This window comes from Petaurus breviceps, unplaced genomic scaffold, assembly GCF_028583685.1.
Source record: "Petaurus breviceps papuanus isolate PSGF00001 unplaced genomic scaffold, PetGlider_PUasm1.0 100, whole genome shotgun sequence".
Taxonomy (NCBI): Eukaryota; Metazoa; Chordata; class Mammalia; order Diprotodontia; family Petauridae; genus Petaurus; species Petaurus breviceps.
The window spans coordinates 6,727,381-6,751,403 of NW_027185573.1; the positions used below are offsets into that span (position 1 = coordinate 6,727,381).

General features: G+C 38.1%; 1 protein-coding gene across 2 annotated transcripts in view; it reads right to left on the reverse strand.

The window, feature by feature from the left end:
* Positions 1-433: 433 nt before the first annotated feature.
* Positions 434-24,023, reverse strand: part of LOC138166865 (syntaxin-2-like) — a 51,783-nt gene continuing 28,193 nt past the window's right edge. Inside the window, exons 4-11 of one of the 2 annotated variants that reach the window (XM_069095729.1) lie at positions 19,031-19,105; positions 14,009-14,082; positions 13,169-13,277; positions 12,833-12,906; positions 12,586-12,723; positions 10,427-10,537; positions 7,480-7,607; positions 434-2,678 (exon numbers count right to left, since the gene is read on the reverse strand). In XM_069095729.1, coding sequence (XP_068951830.1) covers positions 7,527-7,607; positions 10,427-10,537; positions 12,586-12,723; positions 12,833-12,906; positions 13,169-13,277; positions 14,009-14,082; positions 19,031-19,105 — 662 coding nt within the window. In that variant the 3' untranslated portion in view covers positions 434-2,678; positions 7,480-7,526. The remainder of the gene's footprint in view (positions 2,679-7,479; positions 7,608-10,426; positions 10,538-12,585; positions 12,724-12,832; positions 12,907-13,168; positions 13,278-14,008; positions 14,083-19,030; positions 19,106-24,023) is intronic. The other variant, XM_069096478.1, reaches the window with a different exon arrangement.

Below are 24,023 nucleotides of genomic sequence, written 5' to 3' on the forward strand. Positions count from 1 at the left end.
ATTTACTTTGTCAAATGTTTCCCAGTTACATTTTAATAGGGCTTCTTGCTGGGTGGTCTTCGAGCTTGACACTTCATGACCCAACTCTCCATAAACCAATTATCCCTTAGCAAGGAAGCCCAAATGAGTTGCAGTTGTGGTATTAGGCACAAGCATTTTAAAGGCTCATGGATATATTTTAAAATTAATAAAAACAAAAACATAAATTCCGAAGATTGCAGATTTTTTAGCTAGAAGCAGCAGGTTCCCCACCACTGGTCCAAACCCTTCACTGTCCAAATAAGGACACTAAGGCCAAAGAAGTGACATGTCCTAGTTGGTACAAGTAGTCAGAAGCAGATACTAGATTCCAGCCCAGCTCCTGTTCCAAACCTAGGGCTCTCTCCATTGTTATTAACTTCCAAATATGTAATAATAGCCACAGACAAAAGCATTTTTCTTTAACATAATTTATTAATGCAGATGCAATAAAATATTTTTCCCATAGAATTTTCCAGAAATAAGAATGCAAGCATAAATTTCCTGTGTGGCCCTCTGTGAACTTTTTTTTACTAGAACATGCAACATTAAGGGAACAATGCAAACTACAAAAAGTCACAAAGAAATCTACAAATTCTAAAATTCTAATATCAAATAAGTAAAAGTGATTTGTGTACATTAGTGTGCCATCTATGAATTGATTTAAATATCTAAAAATAAATCAAGATAATTTCTATTAATTCAAACATAAAAACTTTTTTTAAAAAATCCAATACTTCAAATGAGGTCAGAAAGATACCACCAGAATGAGAATTATTATGAATGCAAAGTTCCAATGTGACCAGGCGCAGAAGAACCAGGACTTGAAGGCACAGACAGTTGGGTTGTTCAATATTACAAAGTTCTACAATTGTACATAATTCTGACAAATGTACAAAAGCCCATAAAAAACAATTTCACTGACAAGGATTCTAGCTGGAGAAGCTTAGTATACAAATATCCAAAGGGCAAAATATATGTTAGATTAATAAACATATTGCACTTTGACGCATCTGTTTAAAGATAGTCATTAATTCCAAAATGTACAATCGTGTATAAAAAGCAAACAAAAAGCAGTACTATAGAATGAAGAAGACATATTTGAGAATATACTCAAAAATGTGAATGAAATGCATAATTGTATTGAAGAAAGAAACCTGACCTTAGCCATTTCATGGTAAACTATTGTACACTCATACTTTCATCTTACAATCTATACAAATGCAACTAACTCCACGTACATTCAAACAAACATCTGGGAAAGAAGCCCATATCCACCGACAGTCACAAGTGACTCTCCTGCCCCATCGCACAAGCTGACCATCCTTTGGAAACGCTCTAAACATTTACTCTAACGTGAAACTGGTGGTCAGCAATAACACTTCACCCACTTCAGACACCAGCAGTCCTTCATACTGAGAAAAATCCAAAGAATGTAATCTAAGTAATGAGACTCCAGGCCTTGAAATCGAGTCACGTAAACTTCAAAAAATTTGAAAAGATCAAAGGTCTGCAGGACATCAGACATAAGCATACCCAGCACTCTAAGATCCAAATAAGCAGGGAAATGATCTCACTGGCAAAGAAAATGATCATTTCTTAGATCTGCTCCCCCTGTCTGGTGGTTTCACTGTATTTCCATTTCAATCTGAATTTTTCAAACCAGGGGAACAGGTAAATAATGAACAAAGAAAACGAACCATTATCTTTACAGAGTAGTAACTAATTTATTATCTTGGGTAACAAAACAGGAAGAAGCAGAGTTAAATACAATAATCTAGACTTTTCTAGAGGGCATTAAAATCACCTTGAATTAATTTGTAAATCGCTAATAACAAGATTTGCTATTAGTTAATAACAGAAGGCACTTGAATTACTATTTGGGTGTTTTGTGTCCATTGTTTTGATGATGATGGCAACTGTCCTTTATTAACAAACTTACTTAAGGATACTGTACAAAGATGGATTAAAAATTAAATGAAGCTTTTATACAAAGGCAATGTTTAACATATAAAAATAGGATAAAGAAAGATGTTAATGTATTAAGTTAATATATTAAAATTGTCGACATTTTACAAAAGACTTGTTTGGATAATTAGAATTATTTTGCCAACAAGAAATAAACATGAATAAACATAGTAGAAAAACTTCTCTTAATGAGCACACACAAGCTGTGGTGGGGGAAAGGAAGTCACAGAGCTGGAACCCAACTGCTTCATAACAGCATGTACTCCTAATTAAACTTCATATTAATTTAACACTGAAATGTCAACAATTGAAGTCTTCAATCATTCCTTATTTTAAGGCCACTAAAGCACGTTTTCCATTGTCCAATTCTTGGTGTCTGTTATTTACAATCATAGGATACTTGTGATTAACTCACGACATCTATCCCGTTTCCTTCGGTCGATTCTGTGCACATCACTCTCTGGAGTTTTCCCCCTGAAGTCACTAATCATAAGACGGCAGCATGAATACCACTTGTCTCAACATGTGTGGCTCATCCGTGAAAAGGCGGGGTGTGGGTTTCACCACGGATGTGCTCTGAAGCTCCAAGATAATTAGCTCCTGAGATGCATTTGCTATGACAATGTTGTTGCTAGGATAATTCCAAGGATCACAAGCAAAATAATGACACAAATAATTATGAACATCATTTTCTGTAAGATAAAGAAAAACCTCAGTTAATTTATCAAATTATTTCAAAAATGGATTGCATCAAAAGGAAACAAACTACAAGTGTCACTCTCTCTGACATCTGGCTAGAATGCTGTGGAATACAGGTTCAGTACCAAGAACAACGAAAAATAATGATGTCAAAACAAGAAAAGCAGTACGTAAGGTATATTTAAGCAGATCTCTAAAAAGCTTCACGTCAGGAATATAGAAAGTTGTCCGTTTGAGTACTATTATCTTAGGAATACCCTAATGCATGCATTACAATACAAAATGAATATTTGTGTTCATAATGGCTCACCCTCATACTCTGTGTGTGTATATCTGACAAAAATGGACTTTTTCTACGTTTTAATACCTAAAAACTGCTTGAAGTTTTCTCCTATTTTGTTTATGACCTCTATTTTATCTGGTACAACAATCTGTGATGTCTATGATGGTTTACTTAATAAATGCTTTCTACCTAACATGATGAAACAGTCTAGAAAATGCTTCCACCTAGTTATACAAGACATTTTTTAATGCCTTCAATGGGTTTCTATTTAATTTGCCAAATACTGCCGAATTTGGTTGTAAATATACCCATTTGATCAGATTTTTAGGTTAAAACTGTTTTCCTTTAAGTAAAATGTGCCAAGCATGGGACTATTGCCTTGTAAGTTGAGTCCCATCCATCTCTGGCTACAAGCTGCAGCACTTCCCAAAGGATGAAGGGAAAGAGGATTCATGGGCCAAAAGTCTGTTATACTGTGGGATCTCCCCTTTCCTTTTAGAAATCATACTCTACAGAATGGATGTTCCTCAGAAGTAGAAACCTCTTCCTCTTCCTCTCTCAGGGTCTTGCACAAAGCACATAAAACGTTTTTGGTGAATTGAAACTGACATATCAGCATTTGAAGGGTACCAAACTTCATAACACAAGAGCCAAGGCACAAAATGGCCTCTTCCATCAATGACTACACCCCAACCTCCATTCCCAGGAGTGGCCTGGGGGCTCCTTAGGCCTCATCTCTTCTCACTGAAATTTCAAGTTGTTCACAAGTCCCTTGAATATACTTTTACCAACTGAGAATTTTTCCCCAGCTGTTCCATTAAGATCCAGATCTATCCTGTTGTCTGACTGTACCTTCTCTGCATTATTAAGTCTGTATTTCATTGTTAACTGAAATGCATTCCCTCCTCCAACAATGCATAGCTCTCATCTCCTTCAAAGTCCAGGAAGCCCTCCTCTCATAGAGTTAGCCTGCCTTCTAGATTAACTCCATCCCATCTACTTTCCATGGCAAATCTGGGAATAAGAATTTACCCAACTAGTTTGACCTTCAGTTCTATTATTTCTAAGTACTCCACTGTTTTATATGTATGCATTTTGTCTCCCCTTGAAGATTGTTAATCGTTCAGGGGTAGAAATCAATTTTCTTCATCTTTTTTTTTTCTCCTCCAATACCACATACCATCCTCTGCATAGAGCAAATGGTCTATATCAGTGCTTCTGAAACTGTGGGTTGCAATCCCATGGGGTCGTGAAAAATCTGGCAACAGTAAAAGGTTTTTAAACATGCAACAAAGAAATTAATTCAAAATCAAACACATAATGAATCCAAGGTGTTTCTGGCAATGCTTGCCCAAGCTGTGTCTAGCAACTTCACTGCAGCCTTGGCTCTGAACACACAGCATGGGCACTTTGCACTGCACATACCTTCAGGCCATGCAACATCAGTGAAGGCTGCCAAAATGCAAAAAGGGGTAGTGAGTGGAAAAAGCTGAAGAAGCCCTGCTCTACGAGAAGGACAAGGCAGATCAGAACAGGAGGTGCTCTTCTGAGTGACTTGTGAATCTCTCCAATAGCACTCAGGCACTGTGAATGCATCTGACAAAAATTCTGTTCTCATCCTCTGCTTACAGCTCCAAGAGTAATACTTGGGCTTAACCTTTGTGCCTAGAGATTTACATTTCACTTTGTATCAAGTCTAAATAATTTTGTAAAAAGACAAATTTCTTCTGTTCTTCACAAACAAACGTGAGATGTATTTGGTGTTTTTACAGTATTTTTGTTAGAAGTATACTTATTCATCCATGCTTTCTTGCTCTGGTGAAACATCTGGCCAGGGTTAAGAGTTTAACTTCTGAAACAACACTCTTTAAAACTAAATGCTGACCAACTATAGATGTTTTACACAAATGTGGGTGGTTCTTAGGATTAATTCTACACTGGTTAGGAAATGCTGCCTTGATCTTGAAAATGTAGTTAATACTTAATTAACTATTTTATGAATATGGGCCAGGACTTATCAATTGTTTTAGTCTCAAGACTCCTTTACATTCTTTTTTTTTTTTTTTGCTTTTTGGAGGGGGGAAGGCCGGGCAATAATTGGGGTTAAGTGACTTGCCCAAGGTCACACAGCAAGTGTTACATGTCTGAGGCCGGATTTGAACTCAGGTCCTCCTGACTGTACCACCTAGCTGCCCTAACCCTTTTACATTCTTAAAAATTACCAAGGACCCCGCAAAGAGCTTTTGTTTATGTGAGTCACAACTATTGGTATTTACTACACTAGAAAGTAAAGTATCTTAGCAACATTATAATAATAGTTTTGACCTCATAGATGCAGGGTCTATGAGTACAGGGGTCTCCAGACCACACTTTGAGAACAGCTGGCATAGACCACAAACTGAGAAACTCTTTTGAGATATCACATTTTAGGAAAACTCCTTTGGAGAAAAACAACAGAACACAAGGATTCCCTTATTAACATGGAACTCTTTCCCTAGAGTTCTCATGGATCAAAGGATTTATTAAGGGGAGAAAAGACTAGAGGTCATCTACCTTAACCCAGTTTCATTGAATAAATGAAGCATCCAGGACTCGGGGAGATAAACTGAAATGCTGGAGGTGACACTGGGGGCAGCCAGTGATAGAGCTGGGATTCAAACACAGATTCCATGGACTCTACACCTGTGCTTTGGCCAGGATGTCCTATAACTGTACGGATCAAGTGTCAAGAAATTCTGAATAAGTGCACTAAAAGTATTCTTACAAATTCCAACAAAACCAGAAATGGGACCTGCTGCCAGCACTGCATTAGCCTGCTGCTAAAACAATGAGGAGAGTTTTGCCACTAGAATATATCACACGAAGGGCACATCTTAAGAAAGGAAAATTACTCATTTCAGATGCAAACTCTAAGATCATTTATTTCACTTCTCACATGAAAGTCCATTCTAATGATCATGGTTGGACAGAAAAACTGCCCTGCAATGAAAGAATGAGGTGAAATTTACCTTGTATTCCATCACATTATTTCTTTGAGTTATGATGAAGTTAGTAAAACCTTACTAGAAATTGGTTTGCAACTGCTGTCTTCTATAAGAATTAAAATGTTGATACATACTCAATTGGTATTTTAACCTAAAGGAAAGTAGGGGAAGGGGATAAAAGGGTAGCATGATAGAAGGGAGGGCAGTTTGGGAGAGAGGGTAGTCAGAAGCAAACACTTTTGAAAAGGTACAGGGTCAAAGGAGAAAGTAGAATAAATGGGGGCGAGAAAGGATGGAGGAAAATACAGTTAGTCTTTCACAATATAACTACTATGGAAATGCTTTGAGTAACTACACATGTACAACCTATATTGAATTGCTTATCTTCCCAGTTGGGGTGGGTGAGGAGGGGAAAGTTTTAAAAACAAATGTTAAAAATTGTTTTTTACATGCAACTGGGAAATAAGATATACAGGCAATGGGGTATAGAAATCCATCTTGCCCTACAAGAAAGTAAGGGGGGGATGGGGAGGACATAAGAGAGAAAAGACTGGGGAAAGGGGTATTCAGTAGGCTGGCTATCTTGGGGTGGGGGGTAGGGAAGAGACAGGGAGAAAATTTGTAACTCAAAATCTTGTGGAAATGAATGCTGAAAACTAAAAAAAAAATTATTTTAGAAAAGAATTAAAATGACGAACTAGTATTATTAGAATATCTTTAAAACATTACCTCCATTTACCTCTACTGAATAAAATTTTGTATTGTTCTAAATATTTTTTTAATATTTATGATTTTCTTAAAGGACGTAATGAAACAGAGCAGCTAACTGGCACAGTGAAAAGAGTGCCAGGCCTGGAGTCAGGAGGACTCATCTTTCTGAGTTCAAATCTGGTCTCAGACATTTATTAGCTGTGTGACCCTGGGCAAGTCACTTAACCCTGTTTGCCTCAGTTTCCTCATCTATAAAATGAGCTAGAGTGGGAAATGGCAAACCACTATAGTATCTTTCCCAAGAAAACCCCAAATGGGGTCATGTAAGAGTTGGACATGACTGAAACCCCTTAACAACAAAAAAAGTAATGAAATACATTCATGTGTAAAAAAGATGAAAGATATTCCAGATTTAAAGGCACCTAAATATAGAACCTACATATAGACCTAAATATACTATAGATGGTAAAAATGTTACTATTATCATATTGAAGTAGGTGCTTTGGGGGCAAAACTCCAGAAGAGCCTTCCTTTAAAAAAAATAATAAAATTCCATTTAATAAAATGACTTTCATTAGAAAGTGAATTATTGGGACCAAATGCACTACTTTGGAGGCACAGATTTCTGAAAGACAGAAAAAATTACCCATAGGGGACAGCATTCGCACCATGCATTAGAAAGGAATAGGTGAGGCGGCAGCCACCAGCCAGGCTTTCATTACTTTTAAAGGGGAACTACAATGAGATCATCACTACTGCGGCAAAATAGGAAAGTGAAAAAGTACCAAAAACAAAGTTAGTCAATTAGTTACTTACTGCCGCAATGGCAGAGAGGCAAGCATGCTGCAGTTATCCACACATCATCATTTGCCAACTGATAAACCAATAATTAGGGCAAGTAGGGCAGCCAGCGCCAGCGCGACAGCAACAATTATCCACTTTTTCTGTCAAAAAAAAGTAAGCTGATTATATCACAATTAATTTTCAGCCTCAGGATTAAGACCCCTTCTGCATTTTAATACAACCCAATGGCCTAACATAAGTCAATTCAAATTCTGCGTAATGACTTCCTTAACCCTGTTTGACCTAATTCTCAATTCAAAAAAAGTTATCATTAATTTGCTACAGTGAGACCATCAGGCACAGAAATGGCCCCACAATTATGAATATCGCTAAATCCCTATTATCCTGAGATCCAGGCTATATATTTGATAGATACATTAAAGTCCTCTGATAACTCATGGCAGCTTGATAGTAACTCTAATTTCTTAAAGGCTGTGTTTGTAAAGTAGATATCCACATAGGTAGGGAGAGCCCAAACTGGGAAGGCTTTGAGTGTGGACCCAGAGCTGCACTGGCTGGGGTGGGCCCAAAGCTGGGAAGGCTTTGAGTGTGGACCCAGAGCTGGCACTGGGTAGGGTGGGACCAAGCTGGGAAGGCTTTGAGTGTCGACCCAGAGCTGGCACTGTCCTCCTGGCCCCAAGAGCAGCTGGGCTAAGCTTGTAGAGGCTCCTCAGCAGATGGGCTAGAGTACTTCTTGGAGAAGTACCTACTAAGGTGCAGGGCAGTGATTCTCAAAGGGCATGTATGACACAAGTGCTGTAGGATGTTGTGTTACTGCTAATAAAAGGAAATGAATGAATAATTGATGTGCTGAGGACTTGTTCCTTACAGGCAGTATAATAAATGAAGCATTTACAAAATCCACAAAACTTGTCCATTACAAAGATGCACTATCCACAAATAAGATAACGACCTTAAACCTGTAAAGACCTCAACAAAAAGCAATGCTTAGTAAAGGAAGCCTGCAGCTGCACAGGCTGGAGTCTCTTGCCCTCACCCATTTGACGGCTGATTCCTCCTGGCAGAGAAGATTGGCCCTGACACTCAGTGGCATAGGCGGAAGGTGAGCCACAGCAGGGAGGGGGCATCCTCAATGACCAAACCCCACTGGCAGATGACAGTAAGCAGTGATCTTAAGCTCTATGGGAACATTATACTTCTTTTAATCTGGCTCTAATGGCCTAACGTTACAGAGCACATCTCTGAACACTGGCTAAACGCTTCAACGCTACCTGCCAGGTCACTGTGTGAGCCAATCACACCGCTAATGCTATCTGATATAGTATGGGTCACACAAAGCTCCACTGGATTGCAGTAGCAATGCTGCAATTTAAACAGGATGCCTGTGAATGCAACACCCAATTTTAGAGAAGGACCAACAGTGAGTCTAAGAAGCTAATGAGAAGCTGTCTGGAGCTCTAGGCGTTAGCCAGCAGGTCCAGCTGCCTCAGCATTCGTGGAATCAACGCACAACAACGGGTATCCCAGCAGCCGGGAGGAGCAGCGATCCCAATGAATAAGGCTGTGTTTACCTGACCAATTAAAAAATGAAAACCCAGTCAATGTGCTCTATCCAGACCATGCTGAGCAATTCAGGACCGTTCTCACTGTTAACTTGCTACTCCTACAACTAATTAAAGAACCCCTTGGATTCTCCTGCCCACAACCCAGGGCAGGAAGGGAAGACAAGCCAGGGTAAAGCTAAAGGGCTTAGATTTTCCTTAAAAATCAATACAAAATCAATCGTCAATTATGAACATTTTCTTGCTTTTAACTTCTTTCTAGTACTACTGATTCCTCTGCTTAAGTACCTGGTGACAATATCATTATTTCTGCCTTTTCTCACTCTGATACCACCACCGAACCACCAGGGGAATCTATCACCAAGAAAGACATTTTCGTTCAAAGTTACCCCCCCCCTTCCAGGCATTGTCTGAAGGGCAATGGGGTGACAGTGAGCTCAGATGGTGCTCGGAGAATGACTGTCCTGAAGATGACGTTTTATGCTAGTCTGTCTGTCTCCAGCATCACTTAGAAGTTAAACGAGGGAACAAGACAGAATATAGAAGGCTTTCCAGCACCTTAGTCAGCTCTTCACTATTCAGCACCAATAATTAATTCCCAAACACATCTACAATCCAATACGAATATGAACATGCATTCCAGAGACACGTGTCATTTCTGCATTATCATAGAATGCCTTAGATTATCAGTGCCACTGTACTCCTCTGTTACACTGAGACAATGTTGTGTAATGAGTGTCCAGTTGTAAATTCAATCAGTGATACATGTGCCATATCAATCTTTTAAGCAAAAAAAAAAATTCTGAAGGGCCCTTTAACTCTTATTAATAGTGAAATAACTAGATTTCCAGCAATGCAGAAACTTCCTGGGTAGAATCTGTGCTAAGTTCATTAAGGTCAAATAATCCAAAAATCAAGGGAACAGCAACAAATAAAATATATAACAAACTATTAAATCAAAAAATTAATGAGAAAATATTTTAAAGGAAACATTTTATTCTTATCTGATACTGTATCATTTCACATTAGTTCTTACAAAGACTGACATAATAAATGCAAAAAATTTTTTCTACTTTAAAATAGTCACTTCAGTCTAGCATGTGAAAAGTGAAACATCTACCTATGTTTATTTGCAAAGGGTCTGCACTTATTTTGGGCAGCAAAAACAAGTACAGATTCATCAGAATTTTACCTAATAAACTCCTATGCTTCTTAACAAAAATAATGTCAATATATCCAATAAATGCATTATGTTTTACCCTTGAGTAGAACAGGCACCCAACTTTATTTCTTCAATAAACTTTCTAGCAAAATGGCATTAGTGTGCTAGGAGCACAGACTGGTTTGTAGCATATTATTAAATGTCCGCTTTTAGCAGCTCTACCACAGAAGCTTACCCTTCTGGCTTTGCTCTGGTATTTAACAGCTTTTTTAGTTTCCTCTTTAGCATGCTCTACGTAGTCTGAAGCATTCATCACATTCTTTTCTATGTTGTTGATCATTTCACCCTAAAAATAAATTTTAATTTTAGAAGAAATGAACTTCCAGATGTATACCCAAGAGCAGTCACATCACATCAATAGTGACTTTGAGATGAGAAGGCACCTTATGAATGGGATGCCTGAAAGTTTTAATTTACTCAGGAAGAAGGCAAAATCTATTCTACTGTTGGTCAAAAACAATGGTTTAAAATTCCATTCCAATTTTTAAAATTAAAGATAAGATAGATGAAGTTTCAATGAGGATAATTAAAGGCATATGAGTTTTTCTAAACATGGAAATAGTAAAAAAAATTCAAGCATGAACATAAAGATGGAAAGGAAGCTAGCTTTGGGTTAAATATCTTACTACATGCACAAACATACTCTAAAAACATACATATATACACACAGAGAATGACATTTTTTCAAATGAGTATAAAATTTTCATTACTTTTCAAAATGTAACTATACTAAACATAGCTTATACATTGACACTAAACTGGCTGGACTAATGAGCAAATTTTTAAACAAAGAAATGTGGTGAAATGTTAGGGGAGAAAATACGTTACCTGGTTTCTGTCCATTCGCAGACATAATCTGCAGCAGTGAATAGCAAAGCATTGAAGAATGATGCACAAGAAACTCATTCATTCACAGATTTAAATTTCCCAGCATAGACTGAACTAGATTCAACTACTATTCCCAAGTGTGCCCAATAGGAAAAATCATACTAATGATTTCTAAAAGTAAATTGACAAGACAAATCTGTAAAGTGCTAAGATTTTTCTAATGAAGCCCAATGAAAGAAATTCTTTCTGTAGATCTGTATAAAAAAAGAGTAACTCAACAAATACAAGTATGCTCTAATAATTCTGACCTATCTAATTTGTTTCCTTTGGGATAATTCAGGAGTCAGGAAATGATGAATACTGCCTGTTAATCTATCCATTTTTGGTATTATTAGTGGACACTATACAAAATAGGGAGGGGGGAGGGAAATGAAATAATCCTTCCCCCAAACATGCATACACACACACACACACCACAGTTGTCAACTTTTTTTGGCAAAAATGCTGCGAGCACATGCCAATTTCCCACCATCAACTTTATGGTCTGTTATTTAAAATAAAGATGTTATATTGAAAAGGTCATGGAAGTCTGGATGACGTGAACCCTTGTCATGAACCCCCTCCTCCACAAATTACCAGAAATATAAAGGGACCTAAATTTAAATTAAGTTCCAATGAGAACTTCTCAGGGCAAGAATAACGGTGATGAGTGTCTCACTGCCTCTATACCTTTAATCCTAAAGAACTATTCTGGCAGAAGCAAACAAGAAAGAACAATTTACCCAAATTTTTGCCAAAAGGAAAAGTGAAGATTGGAAATAGGTTTCTTAAGAATTCATTTATAGGTGAATAGTCTATTATTGTATTTGGTGTGGAGGGAGGGAGGGAAAGGGCAGATATTCATCTTTAATGGGTCCAATGAATTCATGTTAAGCTAAATCAAGACCCTTCGAGGCTACAAAAAATCAAGAGCAAAATCTATTCAGGGTTACACAGTCTGACCTGTGGGGCCCACACCTAGCCTTATACTTTATATTTTCATTCATCATTTAGAGAAACTGAAATACTATTTACAAAATCTCCATGCTGGAAGGGACCTCAGAAGCCACCTGATGTAACCCACACAAGAACAAGGGGCCCCCTTGGGGAGGTTACATGGCACAGTGAATAAAGCACCGGCCCTGGAGTCAGGAGGATCTGAGTTAAAATTCAGCCTCAGACACTTAACACTCACCAGCAGTGTGACCTTGGGCAAGTCACTTAACCCCAATCGCCCTGCCCCCTCCAAAAAGAAAAAAAACGAGGGGTCCCATCTCAGCATCCCTGGATAAGTGGAGATCCACCCCTCTGCTTGACTAATGGGGTCCAGTGAAGGGGAGCCTCCTCTTACTCTGACAGAACAGAAAATACAGGCATACTATAAGCTATTATACAATCAAACATAAAATCACAGGCATGAGAGGAAAATTTCCTTTTAAAGAAGTTAATTCAAGTCAATTTAGTTACCTGAGTCTCAACAAACATAGCCATATCCATAAACATTTCGTGTAGCTCTCGTATACTGGACTCCAATTTCATAATATCTTTGTGACGTGACTCAATTTCATTGAGAGCTTGCCTAGTAACTTGAGAATCTGATATAATCTTTGGAATGGAGAAACAAGAAAAAAATGCTAATGAACATATGGTTGGTTTGCAATATTTTTTAAAAAATAAAATGCATATCCAGTCCTAGTGACATTTGCATGCTTACATCTGAAGTGAAAATAGAAGGATTCCCACTTTCCAACATTTCTTCTAGTTCCTCATCAGTGGTAGTTTTTCCAGCTAAGAAGATATTAGCATAATTTAAAACACTTCAATTAGAGTGTTGCACTTCAAAAATGACGTATTTCTCACCACAACAACAACAATAATGACTCACGCTTTTAAAGCACTTTTCTCACAACAATCTTGTGAGGTAGGTAGTGCAAGTATTATTATCCCAATTTAACAGATAAGCAAACTGAAGCTCAAAGAAGTTAAGACACTTCTCCATGGTCACACAGCTGATGAGATTGCAGTCAACATGACCATGTTATTTACTCACTTATTTCTAGTTGACGTTGTATCCGTCCTTTGCTTCGTTCCCGAAACAAAGTCTGTGTTTCATTATACTCAGTCATAACGTCCACAAATTTCCGAGACAGAACAGAATGCTGCAAACAGGGATAAAACTGATCAAAATGTTACATTTTTCTTCCCCATTAAGAAGATTAATTTTAGCAAACCAATGTACTACACTATTCCTCCAAATGCAGAAATACACATGTTAAGTGTATTCATTTATTTGTTTATTCATTCATTCATCCATTGCCTTTTGGAGGGCAATTGGGGTTTAGTAACTTGCCCAAGATTACACGGCTAGTGTTTTTGTGTCTGAGGCCAGAACTGAACGCAGGTCCTCCCGACTCTGGGGCCCACGCTTTACTCACTGCGCCACCTAGCTGCCCCAAGTGTATTTATTTACACTCCAGCTCGTACTACACATACTCCAGTGCCTTGTACACCTTGTGAGTGCTAGGTATTTCTTGGGGTTGTTCATTTGTTTCAGTCATACCTGACTCTTCATGACCCCATTTTGGGTTTTCTTGGCAAAAATACTGGGATGGTTTGCCATTTTCTTTTCCAGTTCATTTTACAGATGAGGAAACTGAGGCAAACAGGATTAAGTGACTTGTCCAGGGTCACAGCTTGCAAGTACCTAAGGCCAGATTTGAACTTAGGTCTTCCTGATTCTAATAGCTCTACTTAATAACTAGCTAACTTAATAATTCTGTGCATATTACAATCCCTACTCTGAAAACAGAGACCATGTAAAAATAAACATGCAATCGGAGAGGAATGACTCTGAGCTTTTATTTCCATCAAATGAAGCTGATGGTCAAACCTGTGTTTTTCGTATCCGAAGATCCACTGACGTTCGGTTGGCATTCTCGTCTTGATCAAAACTTTGTTCAATAGCTGAGAACAAACAGGACAGCTTTCACCTTTTTTGTTTCAAATGAATCACTCAATGATGACCTCAGATTGCTTGCTTTCTTGCATGGGATCTATTTCTTTCTCATCTCCTCCCCCAAATTAAACTAAGTTGATAAATTACTAAAGAGAGATTTAAAATAAGTTAAGAGATTACTCTTAACTAAATCGAAAGTTTTAGTAGAAAAAGACGTTAATTTTTAAGAGACCTTTTTGCCATGGTCACAAAGGAATCTCTATTTTAACTCACACACAGAAAGCAAACACCTCAAAAACTACTTCTACCAAAGTTAAGTATTATACACCATAAAATGCCACATCATGCTGAAGCTTTTAAAATGCCCAGTCTAGACTTTTCCTTTTTCTTCTTAACAAAACGTCACTGGAGTGGCAGAAACAAGATGGTGGAGAAAAGGCAGGAACTCGCCTGAGCTCTCCCAAATTCCCCTCCAAGTAACTTTAAAATAATGTCTTAGAACAAATTCTGGAGAGGCAGAACCTACAAAAACATGGGGTGAAACAATTTCCCAGCCCATGACAAATTAAAAGGTCAGCAAGAAAGATCTGTTTCATATTGGTGGGAGTAGAATATAGGCCAGAATAGAATATAGGCCAGCAGCATACTTTAGGGAAATTAAATCAGCAGCAGTAGTAGTAGCTTCTGGAGCTCTTAGCTCACAGATGATAAGGGGGCTGGACAACTGGCCAGAAGAATATCACAGCGGTTCCTTTCCTGGTAGAGACTCTTTTGTATTGCCCATATGAGGCTCCAGACCACAGTCCTGGATAGGTCATGGTCCCAGGGTGATAAGGGGCACCAACACACTAGACTTTGTGGCCACAGGGAAGCAGGGACCCTGGTCCCAGATCTAGAGTGAAAAAGAGTGCGTGTGTTCACTTACGGACCCCAGCACAGGCCAGAAGAGTAGTAAACACACCTCTCCTTAGACATGCTACCTTGGAAGAATTGAAAACTTACCGGCCTTCAGAACTATCTCTGAAAAAAGCTACATAAAACCCTGAAATGAACAGCATCCCATCCACTCCAAAAGCAGAGCCCAATTTTAATATAAAGTTAAAAGTTGGTCTGGAAAAAAGAACAAACAAAAAAAAAAAGAATCTAATCATAGAAAGTTACTATGGTTACAGGGAAGGAAGATCAAAACAGAAACTCAGATACAGACAACAGTCAAAACTACTATATCTAAGTCTCAGTGAAAGATGTGAACTGGTCTCAGGCCCAAAAAGAATTCCTAGAAGAGATCAAAAAGAACTTTAACTTTTTTTTTTGGAGAGGGAAGGCAGGGCAATTGGGGTTCAGTGACTTGCCCAAGGTCACACAGCTAGTAAGTGTTATGTTAGATATCTGAGGCTGGATCCAAACTCAGGTCCTCCTAACTCCAGGGCCGGTGCTCTATTCACTGTGCCACCTAGCTGCCCCAATCAAAAAGGATTTTAAAAATCAAATAAGAGAGATAGGGGAAAAACTGGGTGAAGAAATGAGTGATACAAAAAAATAACGAAAAAAGAGTCAACAGCTTGAAAAAGGAAGCACAAAAAGAGTACAGAAAAAAAAATACCTTAAAAAACCAGAATAGGACAAATGGTAAAAGCAGCACAAAAATCTACTGAAGAGAACTCCCTAAAAAAGCAGAATTGGCTAGATGAAAAAGAACTTACAAAAGTTCACTGAAGTAAACAATTCCTTAAAAATTATAACTGGGCAAGTGGAAGCTAATGATATCATGAGATACTAAGAAACAATGAAACAAAATCAAAAGAATGAAAAACTAGAAGAAAATGTGAAGTTTCTCACTGTAAAAACAACTGACCTGGAAAACAGATTCAGGAGAGGTAACATAAGAATTACTGGACTATCTAAAGAGCCATTATCAGAAAAAGAGCCTAGACATCATCTTTCAAGAAACTGTCATGGAAAACTGCCCTGATATTCTAGAACCAGAGGGCAAAATAGAAATGGAAAGAATCTACCAACAACCTTCTGAAAAAAATCTCAAAAAGAAAAATCCCAGGAATGGCAGAGACAAATTCAAAAGCACCCAGGTCAAAGAGGATATATTGCAAGCAACCAGAAAGAAACAATCCAAATATCATGGAACTACAGTCAAAATAACACCAGATTTAGCAGCTTCTACATTAAAAAACTGGAGGGCTTGGAATATAATGTTCTAGAAGGTAAAGGAACTATGATTACAATCAAGAATCACCTGCCCAGCAAAACTGAGTATAATCCTTCAGGGGGAAATATGGCTAGTCAATGAAATAGAGGACTTTCAAATATTCCTGATGAAAAGACCAGAGATGAATAGAAAATAAGACTTTCAAATACAATACTCAAAAGAAGCATAAAAATGTAAACAGGAAAGAAAAATCACAAGGGATTCAATAAGGTTAAACTGTTTACATTCCTACATGTGAATATTATACTTGTAACTCCTAAGAACTTTTTCATTATTAAGTAAGTTAGAGGGAGGATACATAGATAGAGGGCATGGGTGTGAGTTGAAGATGATGAGATGACATCTAAAAACATAAAATTAAGGGGTGGGAAAGGGGGAGGTAAAAAGAGGTAAATTATCTCACAAAAAAAGAGGCATAAAAACATCTTTTATAGTAGAAGGGAAGATCAGGAAGGTGGACAGGAGCCCTTGAACCTTATCTTATCAGAATTGGCTCAAAGAAGGAATAACATACATACTCAGTTGGGTAGTGAAACCTATATTACCCTATAGGAAAGTAGGATGGGAAGTGGGTAGGAGAAAAGGAGAGGAGGAAGGGAGGACTGAAGGAGATAAGACTCGGAAGCAAAACACTTCTGAGGATGAACAGGGTGAAAGGAGAGAGTAGGATAAAGAGGAGGAAATAAGATAGAGGGAGTACACAGTAATCAGAACTGTGAAAAACTTTTTATAGCAAGTTTCTCTGATAAGTTTTTCAAATATATAGAGATGTGAGTCAAATTTATAAAAATAAGATACATCCAGGAGAACGTTGTACACAGTTACAGACATATCGTATTGTGAATACTAACTTTGATGGAATGGGCTCCTCTCAGCAATACAAGGTCAGAAGATAACTCCAAAAGACTCCTGATGAACAGGGATATCCACATCCAGAGAAAGAACTACAGAGTCTGAAAGCAAATTGAAGCAAACTACCTGCTCTCTCTTCTGTGTTTTGTTTTGTCCCTTCTTTCTCATTGTTCACCCTATTGGTTATAATCCTTCTTTACAACCCTGACTAATATTCAGTATGAAAGTATTTGTTGAACCTATATTTGATTACATGCTGCCATGAGGAAGGGGGGGAGGGGAGAGAGGGGGAGAAAATTCGAAACTCAAGGGATTGTGGAACTGAATGTTGTAAACTAAAAGAAAATAAATAAATTTAAATTTAAAAATTAAAATAAGATTCATTGTCCAATTGATAAATGGTCAAAGTATTTGAACAGGTAAAGTAATAAAAGCTGCCTATAGTCACATGAAAAAAATGCTCCAAATCATTACTGATTAGAAAAATGCAAATTAAAACAACTCTAAAGCAGTGCCCAAAACCTATCAGATTGACTAATATGACAGAAAAGGAAAGTGACAAATGTTGAATGGGATGTGGGAAAACTGAGGCACTAATATATACTGATTCAACCATTCTGGAGGGCAGTTTAGAACTATATCCAAAGAAAAATGTATTCTTGGTCCCTCCCATGCCCCTACTGGGTCAGTATTCCAAAAATATCAAAGAAGAAAGAAAGATTTATATATACAAAAATATTTATAATAAAAAGCAGCTTTTTAGTGGTGGCAAAGAATTATAAACTGAGGGCATGCCCATCAACTGGAGAAAGGTTGAACAAGTTGTGGTACATGATACTTTAAGAAATGACAAATGGGATGATTTCAGTAAAACTTGGAAAAATTTATATGAAGTGATGCAAAGTGAGCAGAACCAGAACATTATGTACAGTAACAACAGTACTGTATGATGATCAACTGTGAATGTCTTATCTATTCTCAGCAATACAATGATTCAAGATAATTTCGAAGGATTTTTTTTGCCCTTTTTTTTGAAGGGCAATTGGGGTTAAGTGACTTGCCCAAGGTCACACGGATAGTTTTTGTGTTAAGTGTCTAAGGCCGGATTTGAACTCAGGTCCTCCTGACTCCAGGGTCGGCGCTCTATTCACTGTGCCACCTAGCCGCCCCTCGAAGGATTTTTGATGAAAATTTGTTCTCCATCTCCAAAGAAAGAAATGATGGAGTCTAAATGCAGATCAAAGCATACTTTTTAAAATTTTTCTTTATTTTTATTGGGGGTTTTTTGGGTCTGTGTTTCCTTTCACAATATGATTAATATTGAAATGTTTTGCATAACTGAACATGCATAATCTATATCAAATTTGCCTGATGTTTCAGGGAGGGGAGAGGGGAAAGAGGAAGAGAAAGAATTTTGAATTCAAAATTAAAAAAAATATGTTTAAAATTGCTTTTACGTGTAATTGGGGAAAAAATAAAATATTTTTAAAGGGTCACTGACTGTATATAATATACATGTGTGCACATATTTATACATCCATGTATATATATAATCACAAATTTTGTTGAGCTTGAAATAACAGAAAGTTAGTAAAAACAGTGTCAGAAAATAAAACATGAGATTATGAAAGATTAGCACATAGCCACATGCTCAAAGTAACATAACTTGGTGATTGCTACTGTTTAACAAAAGGTGGTGACCTGCATAAATGGTGAGAATCCATGATGTTTAGGCTCCTCACACTCAGTTCTTCACAGTGTTCAGGTGTCCAAGGACCTTACAATGGACAGTAGAAGGGGACTGACAATTCAAGCAGAGACTTTCCCAAAAAGTCAGTACTGAACTTTCACCTAAAAAGCAGTTAAACTTTCAAACTTACCTTTTAACTTGGCTCTAATTTTATTAGCGATTTTCTTGATTTCTTTGTTCAGTTCTTCCAGCTCTTCTTTTGTCCCTTTAAAAATAAAGTATAATATGAGATATAAGGGTTAGAAACCAATAGTAAACCTAAAGGAAATACACCGCCACTGGCTGTTACTTCAGAGGCTACATCACCAATGCTGCATTGGCTTTCATCCCACTAATAATCCAAGTTAGACTTACTTGATAAACAGAGCTCCAAGTCTTCTTGGGGCTCTACAATCTCTATTATGTTCCCCATACACCCACCTAATAAAGACAATCGTCACTACACCCTATCATGCAAGGTCATTCTATGGCAATGGACCAACCAGCTAGTGCAAGGACACTTTCCAAACGGCACCCCGTTACTAACATCTGAGCAGGCGCTAATGCATTATGATGTTAACATCTACATATGGTCTTACATCCAGGGCCAAATAGTCATCTTAATCTATATCTTGCCACTGGGCCCGGATGGCTCCAGAGGAGAGAATAAGGCTGGTGATTGTACACAGCCCTCCCTCACTTAAATCCAGTTCCCTTGCATGGCGTGGCATCACCTTCCTGATATTATGGTCCTCTTTAAGAATGAAGGACAAAAAACAACAACAGTTTTACATATATTAACTCATTTAACTCTCACAATACTCCTATGAGATGGGATGTGCAAGTACCATTCCTCTTACAGGTGAGAACAATGAGGTACAAAGAGGTTAGTGGACTTGTCCAAAACCACTGAAATTAGCAGAAGGCCACAGCTTAAAAACCCAAGCCTTGTGACCTTTCTACCACATCATGCTACCTACCACTTGATGAAAGTAAATCCCACTCTACCCATTCCTACATTTATTCATTCCACAAATATTTCAGGAGGACCTACTATGCCCATAGCAGTAGACGAATGCTGCTGCCTCTGGCCTTTCCCTTGGTTTCTGCCTTTCCCTTCCTTCTGCTTCCTGGAGTGCCTGGTAGGTACTATGGGTTAAAATTAGATGATGACTACTTACAGCACAGGTTTCTGTCTTGTATGGATCCTAAGTTAATAGGAGTACATATGACAGCTAATTAGCAATTATTCATTGGCAATCATTTATCATAGATTCCCCCAATGAGGTGTAGCATTCATAAACCAAGGGACATAGATAAAAGTTAAAAATGCCTATGATAGGCATATCTAGAAAGTGAAGTGCTATAAAAATATAATTTAAAAAGAAAATGTTTCACCTTAGAAAAAAGAAAACAAAATCTTGTATTTAATTTTTTAATTTTCCCTTTTTCAAAATTTGAGTTTTTTTAAGGTCAAATAAATATTTGGTCACTAGCAGCTCAGTGCAAAATTATAATAGATATTATTTTGTAGAAAAAAATCAACTAAACAATGACAACAGAATTTAAATCAGACTATACATAAGTCTATACTAAAAACTTGAGGAACTCTAAAGTCACATATAGGATGGCTCTCTAGGCTATTACTTCGCAACAGAGTTTGGAGAACAGTGGATAACGAGAAGAATGACTAATATTTATTTCACAAAATGATACTGGCTATGTAAAGACCATCAATTAGTGAATGGCTAAAAAACTGTGGAATATAAATGTAATGAAATATTACTGCACTGTAAAAAATGATGACTACGAAAAATTCAGAGAAACACAGAAAGACTTTTAATAACTGCTGTACAGTATAGCAAAGGAACCAGGAAAGTAGTAAACATAATGACTAAAATAAGTAGGAAAAAAGTGAAAGCCAAAAAACAAAACAGAATGCTATCTAATAATAATGACAAGGTCTGTCCCTGAAGGAGAGATGAAAAAAGCCCCTCTACTGAAGAGGTGAGGGCTACAGGAACAGAATATTTCCAATATCCTCATAATCACTGTATTAATTAATTTGGGTAAAAGTAATTTATTTTCTTTCTTTTTTGGTTATAAGGGATGATTTGCTACATGTGGTAGAGGAAAGAGATATTTAGGAAATGAAAGTAATATGAAAATAAAAGATATCAATAAAATTTGGAATTTTTAAAAGATAGGACATCTAAACAGAAGTAATATATCATTCAACAAAACTAAACTCACATCAAAATACTCTTACATAAGAAATTAAGATTCACAGAATCATTGAATCTCAAGAAGTACAAAAGGCATAAGAAACCATCAACTTCAACCCACATCTGAACCACAACAAAAAAAAAATCTCTACAACACAGAACAAGCGGTCATCCAGCCTTTGCTTTAGACTTCCAATGAGAAGGAAGCCAGTATTTATCAAGGCAGGCCAGGTCACTTTGGAAAAGTGTTTTTGTCTTAAGTTTTTCCTTCAATCAAGTCTAAATTTGCCTCTTTGCAACTCCTAGCTCTTCCTCCTAGCTTGGCCACATAGGGGCAAGCAGCCCAAGCCCAAAATCTCTGCACTACACTCACTACAACTCTGGAAATATTGGTAGAGAGCCATCATGTACCTGATCCTGGTCTTTTCTTTTCCAAGCCAAACACCCTCAGCTCTTCTGAGCAATCCTCACAGGAGGGAATCTCCAACCCCTTTTAAAATCCTGTCTTCCACTGTGTGGATATTCTCTGGCTTCTCAATGGCCTTGCTGAAATGTGGAAGTCAGAACTAAGCACAATACATTAGCGATGTTCTCACCAGAGCAGAATCCATCAGGTCATATGAATGTCCATGCAGAATAATGCCCGTGACAACCTGAGCTTTTTGTGCCTACTTCACCACGGAGCTGACTCACACTAAGCCAACAGCCCACTCACTGGCTCAGTTGTTCTTGGATGAACAGATGTCGAGCCTCCACCTTCTTGTATTCGTGAAGTTCATTTCTGGTTCATTTATCCATGTGAACTTTCACTGTACTAGCTTTTTCTCAATATTCTTTCTGGTTCCTCATTCTGGGATCCAAGGTGTTCACCATCTTTCCCAGATTTGTGCCATGTGCAAATCTGATCAGCACGGCAGTAAGCCTTCATCTAAGCATGTCACTGATAAAAACACGCCAAGCCCAAGAGCCTGAGACACTGCACTAGCCAATCAATCAACAAGCATTTACTAGGTGCTTACTATGTGTCGAGCACCGAGCTGAACACTGGGGATGTCAAGAAAGACACACGTAGTCTTTGCCCACGAGGAGCTCCCAGCCTAATGGAAGAGAAAACATGTAAACAACAATGTACAAACAAGATATACACAGGATAAACTGGAAATCGTCCCGGAGGGAAGGCACCAGCATTTAGAAAGGAAAAGGAAAGGCCTCTTATGATACGTGAGTTTTGAACTGCATTCTGGAAGAAGGGAGGGAAGCCAGGAGAGAGAGGTGACAGGGAGAACATTTGAGGCTAAGGGGGAGTCAGAGAGAAGACTGAGAGCTGGAAGAAAGAATATGGCTTGTGAGGAAGAGCAAGGGAGCCAGTGCTGCTGAGTCATCTAGAAAGATCAAGTATAAGAAGGACTGAAAGGTAGGAAGCAGGCAAGTTGTGAAGGGTTTTAAAGGCCAAACAGAAGCTTTTATACTTGTTCCTAGAAGTAACTGCAATCACTGGAGCCTACTGAATGGGGAATGGCTGCTTTGGCCACTGAGTGGAGATTAATCATATAAAACTCACTGGAAGATTTAGAGACATAACTTATTTCTCTATCAATGAGGCATAAAACATGGAGACATGCTCACCAAAGAAGTCTGCCAATGGAGACTCTGCTATGCCATGTCTAAATGGAGGAGGAGCTTCCTGTAAGTGACGTTATCCCAAAGCTCCCATCTATGACGACACTGTGCTGGCTGCATCGAACCCTACAATGCTGCCTGGCCTCCCCCCCACACTTAAGATCCACAGTCATTCCTCATGATGGAAAATGCCATCCACATCCAGAAAGAGAACCATGGAGTCTGGATGCAGATTGAAGCAGACTCTGTGCTCTCTGTCTCATGGTTCCTCCCACTGGTTCTAATTCTTCTTTATAACATGACTCACGTGAAAATGTTTAATATAAATGTATATGTCGAGCCTATATCAGACAGCACACTTTCTTGGGGGAAAGGGCTGGGGCGGGAGGGAGAGAAAACTTAGAACTCAAAATCTTATGGAAGTAAAAGTTGAAAATTAAAAAGAAATTAATTTTTAAAAAATAAAATAAGGTCCAGAGTCATTCAAAAAAGATCAGCCCTTAATATGGAAATATGTTTTATATGACTTCACAGGTATACAGGGAATCATATTGCTTGTCTTCTCAATGGGTGGGAAAGGGGCTAGAGAGAATCTGGAAATCAAATAACTCAGACTTTTAAAAATGAATGTTTTTTAAAAAAAAGACTAGCCTGGTACTAACCACAGAAAAAAGCAAGTTCATATAGCCTGATTATGGCTTGCAGCTAGAATGGAAGCCCATCTATTTGTCCTTCAAAATAGCTTGGTCAAGCATTTCAGATGGACATGGAGTTGGAGTTGACCTTATTGGATTCTTGGAATGATTCCGTGCTGCTTTCTGCTGCCAAAACCATCAATTAACACCAGGAATACTACATGTATGCAAACCATGAAGATACTGTGGTCTCAGAGGCACCAAAATTCTAAATGACTAGAAGAAGGGCATTTGAAAAAACACATGGTAGTGTCGGGATGACCTGGATCAAATCCGGGCTCAGATACTCAGCACCACACCCAGAAATAATAACTGGCTGTGTAACCTTGAGCAAGTTACTTAACCCCAATTGCTTAAAAAAAAAAAAAAACACACACGGTAGATATACTGCAGGGCGGCTAGGTGGCGCCACAGTGCACAGAGTACTGGGCTTGGAATGAGGAAGGCTCTCCTCATGAGCCACTGCCACCCTGGGCAAGTCACTTAACCTTGTCTGCCTTAATTCCTCATTTGTAAAATGAGCTGCAGCAAACCACTCCAGCATCTTTGCCAAGAAAACCACAAACAGGGTCACCAAGTGTCAGACATGGCTAATGACTGGACA